Source organism: Globicephala melas, chromosome 5, assembly GCF_963455315.2.
Source record: "Globicephala melas chromosome 5, mGloMel1.2, whole genome shotgun sequence".
Lineage (NCBI taxonomy): Eukaryota > Metazoa > Chordata > Mammalia > Artiodactyla > Delphinidae > Globicephala > Globicephala melas.
Window position 1 is genome coordinate 107,407,195 of NC_083318.1, and position 16,164 is coordinate 107,423,358.

Sequence of the window (16,164 nt, forward strand, 5' to 3'; positions counted from 1 at the left end):
GGCATACGAGGGCCTTGGCAAGCGGGCAGGACTCTGCCTCTGCCCTCCCCTTCCTTCCCCCTCTTGACTGAGCTCCTTCTCGGTCAGACGACTCCCTCACTGCTCCCAACCATGCCACGAGACCCGGTGGTGCCAGCTGCCCCCTTCCCTCCTCTGCTTCTCTACTCTCCCCCTGCACAAGTTCCTTCGTCCTCGGGGCTTCCCATGGCCCCTGCAAGCTAAGCTGACGTTCCCATCTCTGCAATCCCCTCTACTATGCACTGACTTTAGCACTTGACTACATGGAGATGTCTTTCTCGACAGACCACAAATTCCTGGTTTGGAATGTCTGCGATTTTCTTATTCGGTATCACTCTCATTCCATTTACTTAAATGAAAAATGCATGCTTTTTGTAGAGTTTAAGCAAAAATTGAGTAGCATAAAGGAGGAAAAAAGAAATCATGCAAAATCCCATCACTCAGAAATAAGCAGGTTCTCCCACTGATTATTTGGCAAACCTTACTCTTTAATGTCTTTTTAAGAACCTATGCATACATAAGGATGGGAGGACAGATGATGGGAGAAATTTAGAACACCAGGACCATGCATTATTTTTAAATATAAATTTAAGGCTCAATTTTATTTGAACTTAGAAGAAAACGAAGTAGAACCAAAGGAATGCCAACTTTCAATAACTGCTTCTTCTCCACATGATACATTAATTGCCTAAGGATCTCTCTAAGGTTAAGAAAAAGATGGTGAAAGATATTTTCGTAGGTTTTCACCCTTTTAAACTACTTGTTTCAGTTTTGCACAGGATTGGCTAGCTACCAAGAAAGATAAAATTAAAACTTACTTTCACTTACCTTTCAGTCCCACCCCGTTTTTTGCAGATTTTATTACTATTTTTGTTTTGTTAAAGTTTTAATATTTGCGATCCACTTTGCAACCATAACTGCCCACTGTTTAACCAAAGTTCTGGATATAAAATGGAGAGAAACCTCAGAAGACCTTTAACACAGCTTCCTCAAACTTCTATCCTGGTTGGCTAAATTTCACTAACTTCATTTTTCAAGGAAGGCTCCCAAGTTCATTTGAGTTTACAGATGAATGTCTGCTGCTTTCGTGCCTGAGTGCCAGCTTCACTGGACATAATGTTCGTGTTCACATTTTCATTCTCTCGAAGATACTGTTCCACTGTTCTCAGACATTCGATGTTTCTACAAAGTCTGAGGCAAGCCTAGGTGTGTCTTTCTTGATTTTCCTGCCTTTTCAGCACAATTCTTTAAGCTTTAAGTTCAACACCTTAACCAGATGTGCCTATGTCCAATATCACACATCAGCTTTTCCTGGTGTACACAGTGTGCCTTTGGATCTTTAAATTCAGTTTTTCACTCACACTGGCAAATTTTTCTTCTATTACATCTCTGAATACTTTTCTGATCCACTATTGGGCCATTTACTGAGACAATCATTATTCTGATGTTGGACTGTTTTTGTCTTTGTCCCCTTATCTATCATCATCTTTTCTCCAAAATCTACAATCTCTTAAAATTTTTCCTCCACATTCACTCTGATTACCTCAAAGCCTTTCCTTCAGGTCAATAAGTCAATTTTCGGCCACTGAATAGGTAATGTACTGTCTACATTTATTGACTTAACTTTACAATATCTCTTCCAACCTCATCATAGTATATTAATTTGCCTTTAAAAGCTAGAATTTTATTGAATTCACAGTCTATAGTGTGAAGCATTTCCAGAGTTCCCTTCAGGTCTCTGGATATGTTTTCATCTAGATTGGGATCTTGGTCTGTCTTCTGTACGTTCTACTCCTTTCCTTCATTTTTTACTATAGTATATTTGAACAGTTGCAATGCTATTTTTTTTTCACTGTGTTTATGCTAATACACAGATAGCTCTGTCCTGCTGTGAAGTAGATGAATTCTCCGAAATCCCTTTCCCACCTTTATCTGGGAACTTTAGTTCCTATGAGATACAGGGCTGGGTTCTGCTTTCTAGACACTTTGCAGTGGCCTACACAGTGGGAAGGGAAAGAGCTGGCTGGGCACCAGCTTTGCCCTCTCTTCTGGGATTCTGTCACACCAGGGCCCATGCACTGAAGCTAGAAAGGCATCCCTCTCCTGTGGATCCTGGATAATGCTTTTAACTCAGCAAGATTTTGCCCTAAAAATGGATGTTGGGTAACAACTGGAGAGGCAAGATATGGGATCTGGTTCTACTCCACCATCTTTACCCAGGAGTTAATCCACTTGCTTAAGAACAGCTTCTCTTGAGAATAAAAGCTATCTGATATCACCAAAAATTGTTTTAGTATCTCCTGTATAATTAGAAGATAAACTTTCTGAATACATGAACCTCACCAATTATCAATGTGGATTCAAATACATAGCTATCCTCTTTGAGAAGTATGAAATACAGACGTACAGTTAGATATTTGCACTCTAAGTCCTAACCTTGGGTTTTGTTCTAATAGGCAAGAAAAAAAGGAATACAGACCTCGACTGAAGGTACGTCCTGCTTCTCAGAACATACGTCTTCTTTAGACGCTTTGTGAATCTTCTTTTCTGAAGCAGACCTTGTGTCAACCTTTTTCAAAGTTTCACAATTGTCTACTTCATTCTTGACAGGCACTTGCTGGTTATTCCCTTGAATAAATAAAAATGATTCAATTTCTAGCTAATTATTTCCATTCACATTCCCCATAGTTAAATCTTCTTCCTACACCAAACAATCTCATTTGATTTAATGAGATTTAGACTTAAGGACTGTTTTGACATCCACAATGCTCTAGAAATTTATTTTGCTTACAGGTGAAAATGTACTTATATTAAGAGTTTTACAAACAGTCATTAAAAGAGGTCATGGGAAGAAAGAGCAGGGGGCACACCATTATTCATAGCGGCATTATTCATGAAAGTCAAAAGGTAGAAACAACCCAAACGTGCATGGACGAATGGAAGGATAAACAAAATGTGGTAAATACCATGGAACACCATTAGGAATGATTCACTGCGCTACAGTGTGAATATAATTAGCATTACTGAACTGTACACACGAAAATGGTTAAGATGAGGGAAAAAAGGAATGACGTTCCGACACATGACACAACATGGATGAACCTTGAAGACATTATACTGAGTGAAATAAACCAGTCACAAGACAAATATCGTGTGATCCTATCTGTTTGAGGGATCTAGAGTCATCAAATTCATCGAGATAAAAAGTAGAATGGTGGCTCCCAGGGGGTGCGGGGACGGAGTACGGGTAATTATTGCTTAATGGGTACGGAGTTTCTGTTTGGGATGATGAAAACGTTCTGGAAATGGATGACAGTGATGGTTGTACAATGATGTGAATGTACTTAATGCCACCGAGCTTTACAATTTAAAATGGTAACTTTTAGGTTCTACATACTTTACCACAATTTTTTTTAAGTTAGGGGAAGGAGAGAGGGAGGTAAGATCTTGGGTTCTGGTCATGACTCAGACACTAATTAGTTTTACTAATCAGAAGTAAGTCTCTTAAGCTCCCTGAGCTCCAGTTTCCTTATTTATGAAATGACAATACCACTTCCTCTGCCTACCCTGACTGACTGTTATGGAGCTGCAACCAGAACAGACAGAAATATAAAGGGTCACCACCAAGAGACACATGAACTGCTGGAGGGCAGGGCTTTCTCCTGCAGGAAACGCCCACCTGCCCTGGGAACAGCACCCGCGGGGTGAGAACCAAGTGCGAGACAATCACGCTGGCAAGGTCTGCACCGGCAGGAACCACATCTGAAACGTGACCTTTCCTTTTTTTTTCAAGGGACGTCATTCCTAAGCGTATTTCCTCTTCTATCCTTGACTTTGACATATGGTCAAACAGACTTCAACCTCACCATAACTGGGCTCAGTGTTCTAATATGAATCAGAAAGGATTTCAGTACCTTCCCCTTTTTTCTTTAACTGAAAATCCCTCACGACACCTTGGCCATCTGAGAAAGTGTAGATGCCTACGGTGCAAATACATCATAGCAGAGCAGGCTTCCGGCTCCCATCCGGCCCTGCTGAGGGGCCTGGGGCTGCACGAGGCTCTCAACCCAAATGACAGGAGGGGTCAAACGCCCTCCAGACCCTGCAATCCTGAAGCTACAAATCAAGCTCACTCAAAGCAAGATGCATACATTTCAACAACGATGCTTAAAAGGTAAGCATTCTTTTATTTTGTTAACGGAAAATTATGTAAATATTACGTAGCCATAAAAATGCTGGGGAAGCATAAATTCCTCTGCAACACAGATTGGGTGTGAGACGCCCACAGAGGAAACCATCCAGGACCGCGAATGAGCCAGGAAAAAGCCAAGAGCAAGGGAGGCAGGGGTCCAAACAGAAAAAGACATCATAAACAAAGACATCACTTCAGATGCCGGAAGCCATCGGTATGAACGGAATATAGATATTCTCCTCCAGAAATGTGCTGTGACTTTCCTAGGGTCTTAATTCATGAGAAAATGGTTTTCTTCAGGCCAAGAATCGCACTAAAAGTATTAGCCATCAAAGTTTCTTAGGAAGGATCCAAATTTAATATCCAACACTAAACTACCCCCTAAAAAGGGATAAAGCACAGACTCTCCGAAAATTACTAATGCCTATTGTGGGGGCCAAGAATTAGGACCAACAATAAAATGAATTCAAATTCAGCCTTTGAGAAATTCTATCACGACAATATTCAAGAATTCAGAAATACCGTGAGCATACACTTCATTTAAAAAATGGAGCCATCCCGTGGCATCCTACTAAGCGTGCTTACTCACAGCATTATACGCTCTTCTGCCATTTATCTCACGGAGTAGGAGTATTTGAGCCACAGAGATAACAAAACAAATACAAGAACAGGAACAAGTTAAGGGGCCAGAATCCTGCTTGGATTTCTACTGAATCAAATCTAATTGTATTTTGAGTAAACCACTAGATCTTCATTTCCAGTAACCAGTATGTGTGCAAATGAGACTATTTTTTGAATTTCTGCAAATATTGGTATTTCAGAAATTTTGGAGGTATCTATCTAATTCAGTGAAAACTTTCATGTGCTATTAATTTCAAGGTTTTAGGGTATTATTAAATTTAAAAGTTCATTATCCTTTACATTATTATAAGCAGAAACAACGAAAAAATTGCTAACTATTCCTGAGGCCAGAAGCAATTTGCCTCTAGCCCTAATTCCAAGTCTGTATTATTTTGATCATATAATGAAAAAATAACAGTTATAAACAGTTTGAAAAGAGACAAATTTCACCTTACATGACACATAAAGCCCTGCTGTTGTCAGAGCATCAAGAGACTCTGGACCATGTAACACATGCTTGGAAGGCGTCGCTGTTTCAAGGTTGTTAGACAGGCTGATGCCAAAAAACAAGTCAAGAGACTGCATTTCTATCGGGAATTTTAATTTATGATTTACTACAGGCCTCTCAGGAGGAGGCAGGAGAAAGAGCAGGAAAGGGGTGACACATTTTCTGTTATTCAGAAAACACTCTGTTTCTCCACAACAACAACGGTGAGCACGTAGCCAGAGCCATTAATATACAGCCTGGAAGATTTCGTTCTCACACAAGAAGTTACCCTCAGAAAAAAAAAACTGTCTCAGAATAAGAAAAGGCCCAGTGCTTCAGGCATCTCCAGGAGTTCTGGAGGGTTCGGGATGCCATTTCAGGCACTCTCGGGAGAAAGGTCACCTCCCCAGTCCCCCTTCCCAAAGGCAGTCTTGTCACTAGACCTGGTTCTAAGAACGTCTGTGTACTTTGGGAGAATGGCTAGAATGTGGCACAGACACTGACTGGTTTCAACTGAGTGAGTGGAAGTTCCCGAGGGGCCATCGGTTCAGCTCGCAAGACTGAAGCTGTTTTCTTCAGATTCTAGAAAGGATCTTAAGATGGAAACACAAAGTGAAATCCTTTTCAAAATAAGAAAAGAACTGATGCTCAAAGTTGGAAGGGAAAACTTGGAAGGTTCTTACGTTTTTGGTTTTCTCATTCTTGAGTGTCCTTTACACCCTGCGACCCCCTGCCTGTCGCCATCTGCCAGCTTATTACAATGCTTTCCTTCAAATTCTGACAAAGGAACCCTGAACCCTCAATATGACCAAAAGACTCCGTATCTTACCTTCAAACTACAATTTGCTTCCCCTAAATTTCTCAGTCCTTTCTTATTTTTAAAATTCTCAATTCTTTAAAATGTTTAAATTGTAAATTGACGGCAGGCCTCTTGTTTACTTTTTAACCTCTTTGATATTTTCCTAGAACAGTGATGTAAACAGAAAACAGTCAGAACCAAATACATGTCAGTGAATGGATTTCCCTGTGAGGAACCTCCTGCTGACAGATTAAGTCTGGCGAGAAATACAGGGCTGCAAATTAGCGCCTTTGAATTTGCTGGTATGAACATGGTGGAAAGCCAAAGTTCTTTCACCAAATCTTATGTGATCTGACCAGCAATCACCCTGATACTGCTTAACAGGCTGACAAGTCAGCTAAAGAGCAGTTTTAAAAAAATTCTTGAAGTGAGAGATTGGTTTTCATTTAAAGCATCATAAGCATACCAGTCATCTGTACACGGAGGAAAGGTTCGGGGCGGGTTTGCCATCTACAATGATACAAGCAAACCCTATGTTTGTGGGTTCCCTTGTTAAATTTACTCACACTTGCTGAAGTGTTATTAGATACTATATGGTCATCCAGGCTCAACTACGGGCATTAAACAGCATGTACTGGACAAGAGTATCCAGGAGCACCAAGTCGAATCCTCTGACCCCCCCTGGCATTACATGGCTGGCCCACGCCCTTCAAAGAGCTCTGATGCAGCAGAAGGCCTTCCCATCCACCCGCCCACAAGGCCACGCCCTTGCGTTCTGCAGGCACATCTACCCAGATGTCTGATGGATGCCCTGGACCACAGAAGACGCACTTCTGGAGGAGCAAGTCCCTCAAACAAGTCTGACTTGAAGTTTGTGTAAAGTCAGCCTATGTCAAATACTGTCCTCAGGCCTAAATGACACATGAAACAAGAGAAAAACCCAGCTAGACTCACTCCATGATTTCATCCTTTCACAAGAGTTTTGTAGTCTGGGCCCTAGACAGTGTCAGGACAGAAATGGATGAACAGACACCCCTCTGCCCCGCCATCAACACCCTCAGACAAGGAATGCTGCGACTTCATGGAGATCTGGTAGAGGCTTCATCCAGGGGGCGCACTCACACACCGGGGGAGAGGCCGTGGGGATAGCTGGCCCTGCAAACAGGAGTCCTCTTCAAGCGCGCGCACTGCTGCCAGGGAAATGGCACCAACAGGGTGGAACAAGGGGCACTGGGAGTGATGCACAAATTGCCCAAACCATGTTCTACTCAGAGGACCCTGCCTTCCTTTTGAATTAGAAACGTCCTTTGATGGAACATTTAAAATTCAGGTTGGTATTTTCCCTACTAAATGCATCAAGCTCATTAGAATCAGCCAATCTATTAATACAATCTTCTCTACAATACCAAGGAGTGAAAAATATGATGTTATTTATATTTAGATGTTTCAAATAAGATCAAAGGTAACTGATTCTTCCAGATTAAAATGTGTCAAAAAGTTGACTCTTAATGGGAGTAGAAATGTGCTTATCGAAATGATCAGGATAAACACAAAAATAAGCACAGGCTCTTATGCCAGAAGCCAGAGGGATCAGTTAAAGATTTAATGACAAATGTATGTGTAGGTAGGCTTCCTAGTCTAGTTTTGCTTGCATTTTTATTAACTGCGTTTGCTGCGAGAGAACATCTACCTTCTTTTAACCAAGGAACACGACCAGAGAAGAACCAGGGAGAAGGAGCATGCAATGGTGGCAGCTGTTACATACAGAGAGTTGTTAAGTTCTGTTCCACCAGAAACATGTCATAGCCTGATTGATTTCTGCAAACAGTCTGAAAAGCCAAGATAAAAGATACTTCGGGGGCTTCCCTGGTGGCGCAGTGGTTGAGAGTCCGCCTGCCGATGCAGGGGACGCGGGTTCGTGCCCCGGTCCGGGAGGATCCCACATGCCGCGGAGCCGCTGGGCCCGTGAGCCATGGCCGCTGAGCCTGCGCGTCCGGAGCCTGTGCTCCGCAACGGGAGAGGCCACAGCAGTGAGAGGCCCACATACCGCAAAAAAAAAAAAAAAAAAACTTCGGAAGAGGTGTCCATAAATTCCAACAATACAATATGATATTCGCATCATTCTAATGAATGGACTGAAAAAAGTAAACTTCTTAACCACGATGCTCTAAAACCTTGGTGTCCCGTCCTAAACTTTCCTTCTTAGAAATGGTATTTCAACATTTAGACCTTTGCTAATAAAACTTTGTGTGTGAACTAAAAATTCAGCGGCCACAGTTCAAACTAAAGTCATAGATGAGAACAAATTCCACTAAGAACAGACTGGAGACAAACAAGAGAGAAGAGTCACCAAGGAGGATGGAAAAATTACCATTATTTTTCCTGGAAATTTCTGGCAAGTCTGACGGGCACTGAGGTGAATTTCTCGGCAAGTGATTTTCAGGTAGTTTCTTAGGGGTCTTCAGAGGACAGACCTCTCGCTCCTTGAGCTCGGCTATGTTTTCTGAAATCTGAAGGTCCGTTTCCTTAGGAAACATACATGTCTGTACTCCCTCCTTCACGTGACACTCGGAAGAAGTATTACTGACAGCAATTGCGTTTTTCAGTGTGTTTTCTTCTTTACTCAGTAAGTTTTGGGGAAGAGTTAGATTCTTCTGCAGGTTGACGTTTAGGCCACCTGTGTACTTGAGGCCCACCCAGGTCTCGCCCATCCCGGCAGGGCATGCGTCCTCTTTAGCAGCAGCCAGGGAGCCGCCTGGGGCCGAGGCCTGCTTGTCCTCTGCGGGGGCGCTGGCACTGCCGGCGACGGCTGCACTGGCTTTGTGTTTCCCATAATAGACCGAGCACTTGTGCTTTTTCTGCGAATGGCTGTAGGTGGCCGGGCTCCTCTTCGTCGCGTTCTGGATCCTGCTCTGCGGGGGGTTTACCGGAAGACAGCTTTTCCCTCGACCTTTATCAGAGGGGCTGTAGGTATCGAGAAAGTTCTTGCAATTGCTTCTGGATTTAAGAAGAAAAACATTTAACATAAAGGCAAACCAAGTAAACCTCTCCCTCTCTGTTTCTAACTCCATGAGAAAGAGGGAGCAGTCTGGGGTACACCAAGGAGCTCTCACCTTTCGTGCTCCGAAAGCTCCGGGAGTTTAATAAACTAAGTCCTTACGTGAAGTCTATCTTATAATGAAAGAAATGGTGTAGCTGTCACAACAGCGACTTAAAGAAAATGGTACTGAAACAAATTTGGAACCAAAATGTATATGACCTTAAAATAAAATCAGAAATGAGTCATACCAAAGGTGAGAACCCTCTCCCCACACTACAAGAATTCTTACTTGTGAGAATGGGAGCTGATTACATCCATCGGACTATTGCTTTGCTGTGAAGAGGAGCTGGCATTCTGCCTCTGTCTCGTTTTCACGAACTCCATCAGAATGTACTGTGCTTGTTGGAAGGCTATTAAAATCACACCCAACAGGGACAAACTGAGGACGAAAGCAACGGGGTTCATTACTGCCCGGTTGTGACTGGCATTAAAAAGACTAGCTCACTAACACAACATTGTAAATCAACTATATGCCAATAAAAAAAAAAAAAAAAAAAAGACTAGCTCTACAGAAGAGCGGTGAATCAATCGATGGGAAAAGTCTAAAGAAATGCTATTAAGATTCCGTATCTTATGGATATGGAATGACTCCATAATTTCTGACATCTCTTAAAGATTCAAAAAAACTGTTTCTGAAAATGTGAATATTTATAATTCTGACATACCAGTTCAATTTTTAAAGACATTTCCAGGATAAAATCACATTTTAAAGGGTCATTCTAGTCTTCTAATCTCAAACTGCCGTTGCACTGAGCTAATAACACATCCTATGTCACAGATGATGTTCATATATCCTAAATGTTACGTATAACATTCACATCTTCCACCGGGACGGCCAATGAAAATATATGGAACACAACTGTCCATTACACTCCTAGGTCCTATGACTCTCCTACAATTAGTTTAGAGAACAGTAAATTCTCTTCAAGCATACCAGGAACTACTTTGTCTACTTCACGAATGTCAAAATTCCACTCAATTCATATGCTTCAATCCCACCGGGCAATATACATTTCCATGCAACTCGGCTGGATGGCGTCTCCACTCAGTGAGGGAGGAACAGTGGAGAAGGTGGCAGCTTACCTGACAAAGAAGACGGTGAGCCTCCAAAACGACTCCTCCCAGCTGGGTCCCGGAACCACGTCCGCACACAGAGGCAGCAGGTGATGAGGGAGGGTTACGTTGAGAGTGAAGCGAAACTCCAGGTCTGCCGCCGTGGCCAGAGTCAGCTCGCGGATGACCCAGGAAGAGGTGAAGTCTGGAGTAAACCTGACAGCAAGAGGCATCTTTATGAACTTTGATGGTTTTAATTTTAGGCACAAAACAGAATAATCATAATGGCAGCAGAATTTCTTACTTCTGCAAGATAAATACTAACACGAAAACAACTCAAGACATCTTACCACTGAAAAAAAGTTTTTCCCCACAATATAGTAAACGTGACCCCGAACTGAAATGAGGTTAAAGTCCAGTGCTCACACAATGCTGATGTCCCGGGATGTGTTGGGGTCCAAGGAAAACTGCTGACAGTCTAGAACTTCAAATCCATAACCTTGGCAATTATACCCATTAATTTTCAGAGATGTCACAGTTATAGGAAGTGGTCCGATATTCTCAACCTTAAAGTTCTTTGTAATTGATAAAATTTGCTTGCTGTCTTTCAGTTCTAGTGAGGATGAAAAGGGATATTTAGTACAGATGAACTGAAAAATTTATTTAAAATAATTTACTGAATCAACATTTACTGAATCCACAAACCATGATCTACATGATGAAAATGTAAAAAAAAATTCAATACAAGCTCCAAGCATGATTCCTAGCTAAATTCTAGAACGGTTCTAGATTCTACTACCAGAATATGATAAAAATACTTAACTAGTCAAGGTTCTTCTTAAGTTAAATGATCTGCCTACGTACCCAAAGTAACCCAAATCTCTTCTTTGTTCTTTTACTTATTAAAGGTTAAGGTGAAGTTTATTCTTCTCAGAAGCTTAATAGTTTGGATTTACCACGAGCCACCATGCACCCTGTGCTCCGGGAGCCTCATTCACACCCAACAGGACCAGTTTGGAGGGTGTGTGTGCTTCTGTGTAAAGCCATCACGGACACTAGAAACACAGTTCAAACTCCCATTACACTAAGAGGTAGTAAATAGTTAAATCCTTGCAAATAATGAGAGCACATTTCATGTTGGGAGTTTAAAAAAGGAAGAAGTATCAATTTTTAAAATATTCCTATAAATGTATAACCCACAATTTATTCCATATTAGGACTAACATTTTGTCTGGTTCTACGGTTTATACTCCTCCATAACTCTAACTTTCAAGGCAACTCTAAACTATTGAATGAATGAGTGAACGAATGAATGAAAAAAAATGAACACTTTGATGAAGATTTTGAATGCAAAATGGCCAGTCTTTTCAAACTCAGTGCTCATTTAGCATAGTTTTCTAAACCAAAAAAATGTACAATCAGGCATTAAAATAGCTCTACAAATTATCCAATGGTTTCACCAATCAGTTTTCTCCACAGGAAACATACTGTTACACTAAAATGCTTTCAGTGTGTTCCTGAAATTAAAAATAATAACAGGAAAACAAGACAGAATTTACCAAAAACATTCTACATCTATTGTTTTACTTTTGGCTTAGTTCTTAAGGAAGTTCTTGGAACTAATATAAATAGTTTAAAAGCATTTAATTTAAATACATGTAAAACTTAGAATTTTCTAATGGAACACTTAAACAAATTTCTAAATCTGCACTGTCTGATACAGTAGCCACTAGACACATATGGCTACTTAAATTTAAATTAAATTTAAATTAAATAAATTTAAAAATTGAGTTTTTCAGTCACACGAGCTATATTTTAAGCACTCATTAGCCACATGTAGCGAGTGTCTGCCGTACTGGACAACACAGACGTAGAACATTTCCATTACTGCAAAAGGGTGGTTAGTTCACCTTCAGCCTTCTCTCTACTTATCATTTTGGTGTGATTTTTTTAGGATTAGGTAACTGATAACCAAATTAACAGTTTCACACTATTTATCTTAAATATTTGACACTCTACTGGTAACTTAACATTATACTTTCCCCCCCATACCTATTATTTAAGTTGGGTTAAATATCTAAGGCTATTGTTTCTAATCAAGTGGTACCAGCCTACATATGCTCAAATGTTTGCCTGATTTCATTATTAGCATCAATACAATGAATTTACTGTAAAGTTTTAAAAGAATCTTCTCGTATCTCCTTTTGCTCTTGGCTTTGGCACCAAGCCTGTCCTGTCCGAGTGCCACACACACAGACCACACACACGGACCACACGCAGGGACTCACGTCTCCGGCAGCCCATCAGTGTGGACTCGGGCACCTTAAAGCGCAGTGAACCTCCAGTGCCAGGAAGTCTCCCGCCCACCTTCAGTAGCTCTCTTGCTCCAAATCCTTCCACGCCAATCATGTCGATAACAGTCAAGTTATTCCTACAGAGAAAGGAGATGCAACTAAAAATGCACTGCAATCGAGGTGTCACAAGATACAATGAACTTGAATTTAAATATTCCTAATTAGCAAAACAAAATTTTTTAAGTTTTGAGAAAAAACTCAGTTGAAATAGTGTGGCATCTCCCGCCATCTCAGAGCACAGAAACTGCCAAGCCCGGCGGCGTCAAGGCAAGCTGAGTGGGCAAGAACCAGCAAATGACCACGATCGCTCTCCAGTTTCCACCCAAGAATGGAAACCTATATTTTTCTAACCAGGCACCAGGGTGGTGATCAGACCTCCAAGAGACAAAAAGTGAAGGAGTAAACTGGGGGGCCACAAAGAAACATTAACAAATTTAGACAAATTGATAAAAATTGTTTATAGGGTGAATTAAGGAGTTTTCATAGTAATTGTGACTGTAAGAAATTCTTCCTTAGGGATAATTCTAGAAATGAAATCCTATCCTACCTTTCGAACCAAAGATTTAAAATAGCATCCTACAAACAGCATGTATCTACTCAAGTTCTTATCAGTCAAATAGTAATTCAGACTAGCTTTTGCCTTTTCATGAACTGAAATCAGGATTCCTAGGATGGAAAGTTCAGTGGAAATGATGTTTAAATGATGCAGACTGCACTGAAAGTCAGTTGCCATTAAGGTAAACCCTAGAAGCAAAATACACTGAGATATCTTTACACCTTCATCTAAAGGATTAAAACCTTTATTGAACCACTTAAAAGCCTTTAAAGTGATGTTAGATGAGTGATACTGTTTACAGAAAAATATGGTGTCTCTCAATACAGAAACCACCAAAACTAAATTAACTACTATAAAAAACTGAGACTTTCTTTTCAAGCCTGGCACAGCTTAAGCTGGGATGAGGTAAAGCTTATCTCTACACTTCCCATGACCTTAGTTCTTCAACAGAGAATGGGTTTAAAAGGACACACGTTGTCAGCAGAGCACTAAAATGCTTACTAGAACATTAGTTATTAGTTTGTTCTAGTCAGCATTACTTAAAATGCTTAACAAAACAGTCTCTTCTTTTAATTTAATTTTTTATTGGAGTATAGATGATTTACAATCTTGTGTTAGTTTCTGCTGTACAACAAAGTGAATCACTTATACATATACATATATCCACTCTTTTTTAGATTCTATTCCCATATAGGTCATTACAGAGTACTGAATACAGTTCCCTGTGCTTAGTTATCTATGTGGCAAATCTTTGATATAACACCAATATTCAACAAGTGAAGTCTCCTGAAGGTTCTTTATGATGTGAAATCTGAAACTATATTAATGAATTTTCATAGTTTGTTACATTAAAATCCAGTGGTCTATCTTGCACATTTTACCAGGGATGATTTTTGGATTATCATAATTAGTTATTTGGAAAAGACTGTTCACTGTGATATGTAGATCTTCCCAATGCTGACAAATTTCATTATACTTATAAAAATCACATTTGTTAATATCCTCACTATGGTTAATAGAAAAGTACTTTAAGTATTGAGAAGCTGTGAAGCTCACAGTGGCAGATACAAGTTTTCCAAAACTCTACTTTTCATGCGAATGCTCAAATTTTATCATTGGCAACAAACACTACCCTTGAAGTGACAGGCTCACTTTGTTCATTTTCAGGAAGACGTTTGCCAAGTACCTGAATCTGAAACAACCACAGTTTTTCTGCTAATCATCCTTTCAAGTAAAAATGGTGTTCCATGAAAAAGAGTGGCTAATTCAGCTTATAATTCAAACAGTCGCCAATGTATTTTTCTTGGAGACAACCATGGATGCAGTATGAGTGCTTTATGGGTACTTCTTTTTTTGGCAGGGGGCGTGTATAGTTGTTTTACAATGAACAAGCAGACTCTTTTAAGAACTTTATCTTAGTGCATTTTCTTTTTAGCAGCACTCACTTGCAGAAGAACAAACTCATAGATTAAAGGAAGTCCTGAATAAGAAAGTCTTTTGCCAACTGGAATGACACTGGAAAAGCTTAAAAGATATATATAACTAAAACGTCATTAATGAAAAAATTAAATTTGTGTTAGAAGTCTCACCAATGCAGGGAGAGCTTCAACAGAGATCTGTAGTTACTGTAAATTTTTGAAAGAAGACTCAATAAAGAGTAAAGAGGAAAAAAAAAATTCAGAATGAAAAACATTTAGCTGCTTAAATCAGCTGGCAATAATTGTTCATTTAGAAGGAAGGAAAAGAAGTAAAACAAGCCAGTGGGCTCAACTAAGGACTTTTTCCATTGCCCTTTGGGGCTACAGAGAATTCCAGAAGCAAGAGAGACATGAGAACAGTGTAAATCCAAACACCACGGAATGAAAACATATATGGCAGCGTTTCAATTATTCTTCTGAGCTGAGGACAGAAAAGTAAGTGTGGATGTGTGTGTGTGTGTGTGTTCACGTGTATGCTCTGCCCTCTGTGACGGTGTTTGAGATGCCGCGGGAAGGGTACCACCGCCCTTGGCGAGGTGGGTACACACTCTTCACGGTACAAGGCAGGAACCTGACACACAGGAGGCCTAAGTGCGGAGCCTCAGGGAGCCGCTCTCCTCAGCCACTGCCTCTCCTACCCTTGGACACAGCTCATCACTGAGGGCCTGAGTGAGTCAACGTCACCTCTTAGCTAAAGAGATTCTTGAGAGAAAGAGAGTCAGCCAGCCAATGAGAAAGGGACACACCTACCGGATTAGGATGAGGGAGGTGACTTTTCCATAGTCAGCTGGCGTGAAAACTACACCAACCCTTTTCCTTTCCAAAGGTTGCAAATGTAAGTGGAGGATGCCAAACCTGGATTCCTCAGAATGCACACCCTGCAAGTCATTAATAAATGCAATTAACTCCTACAGAACAAGATTCCATCTTCATTAAAATGCATAAACATGACTGCTGTTTCTTTAACGTCTGGATCTGACCACCCAAATCAACCTGTGGAACTTGTTTACTGCGAGAGTTCACACCCATCAAAAGTTCCTGAGCCCGGCTGAGAAGCAGAGGCAGAGGTTGCAGGACAACCTGACATGGAGGCTGAAAAGGGGACTTGCCGCCTGGACCAGATGCGAGCTGGGGCTACAGGCCTTTGATGCAAAGATGCTTTGGATGTAAAACATTACTGAGAAAACAGAGCAATAGCCTCTGCTTGAATGCTACAGGGATCTGACCAAACCACATGTCCACTGCTGAACAACCCTAAATTCTCTTTAAGTTTATAAAGAAACCATCTTTATTTAGTTTCTCCATTTAGGAGAAAGATCTTTATTTATTCATATCCTCCTTTATTCTCCCCAAGATTTCTTACTTTCTCTGAATAAATTTTGTGTTCTAAAGTTAATATTCAAGATTTAGTTCTTTGGGCTTCCCTGGTGGTGCAGTGGTTGAGAGTCCACCTGCCGATGCAGGGGACATGGGTTCGTGCCCCGGTCTGGGAGGATCCCACATGCC

General features: G+C 40.8%; 1 protein-coding gene across 3 annotated transcripts in view; it reads right to left on the reverse strand.

Moving 5' to 3' along the window:
- Positions 1-16,164, reverse strand: part of TMEM131L (transmembrane 131 like) — a 159,942-nt gene that overhangs the window by 22,874 nt on the left and 120,904 nt on the right. For all 3 annotated transcript variants that reach the window (XM_060299665.1, XM_030878277.2, XM_060299666.2), the window contains exons 20-26: positions 15,409-15,536; positions 12,559-12,701; positions 10,697-10,883; positions 10,301-10,486; positions 9,447-9,596; positions 8,489-9,114; positions 2,498-2,646 (exon numbers count right to left, since the gene is read on the reverse strand). In XM_060299665.1, the coding sequence (XP_060155648.1) occupies positions 2,498-2,646; positions 8,489-9,114; positions 9,447-9,596; positions 10,301-10,486; positions 10,697-10,883; positions 12,559-12,701; positions 15,409-15,536 (1,569 nt within the window). The remainder of the gene's footprint in view (positions 1-2,497; positions 2,647-8,488; positions 9,115-9,446; positions 9,597-10,300; positions 10,487-10,696; positions 10,884-12,558; positions 12,702-15,408; positions 15,537-16,164) is intronic.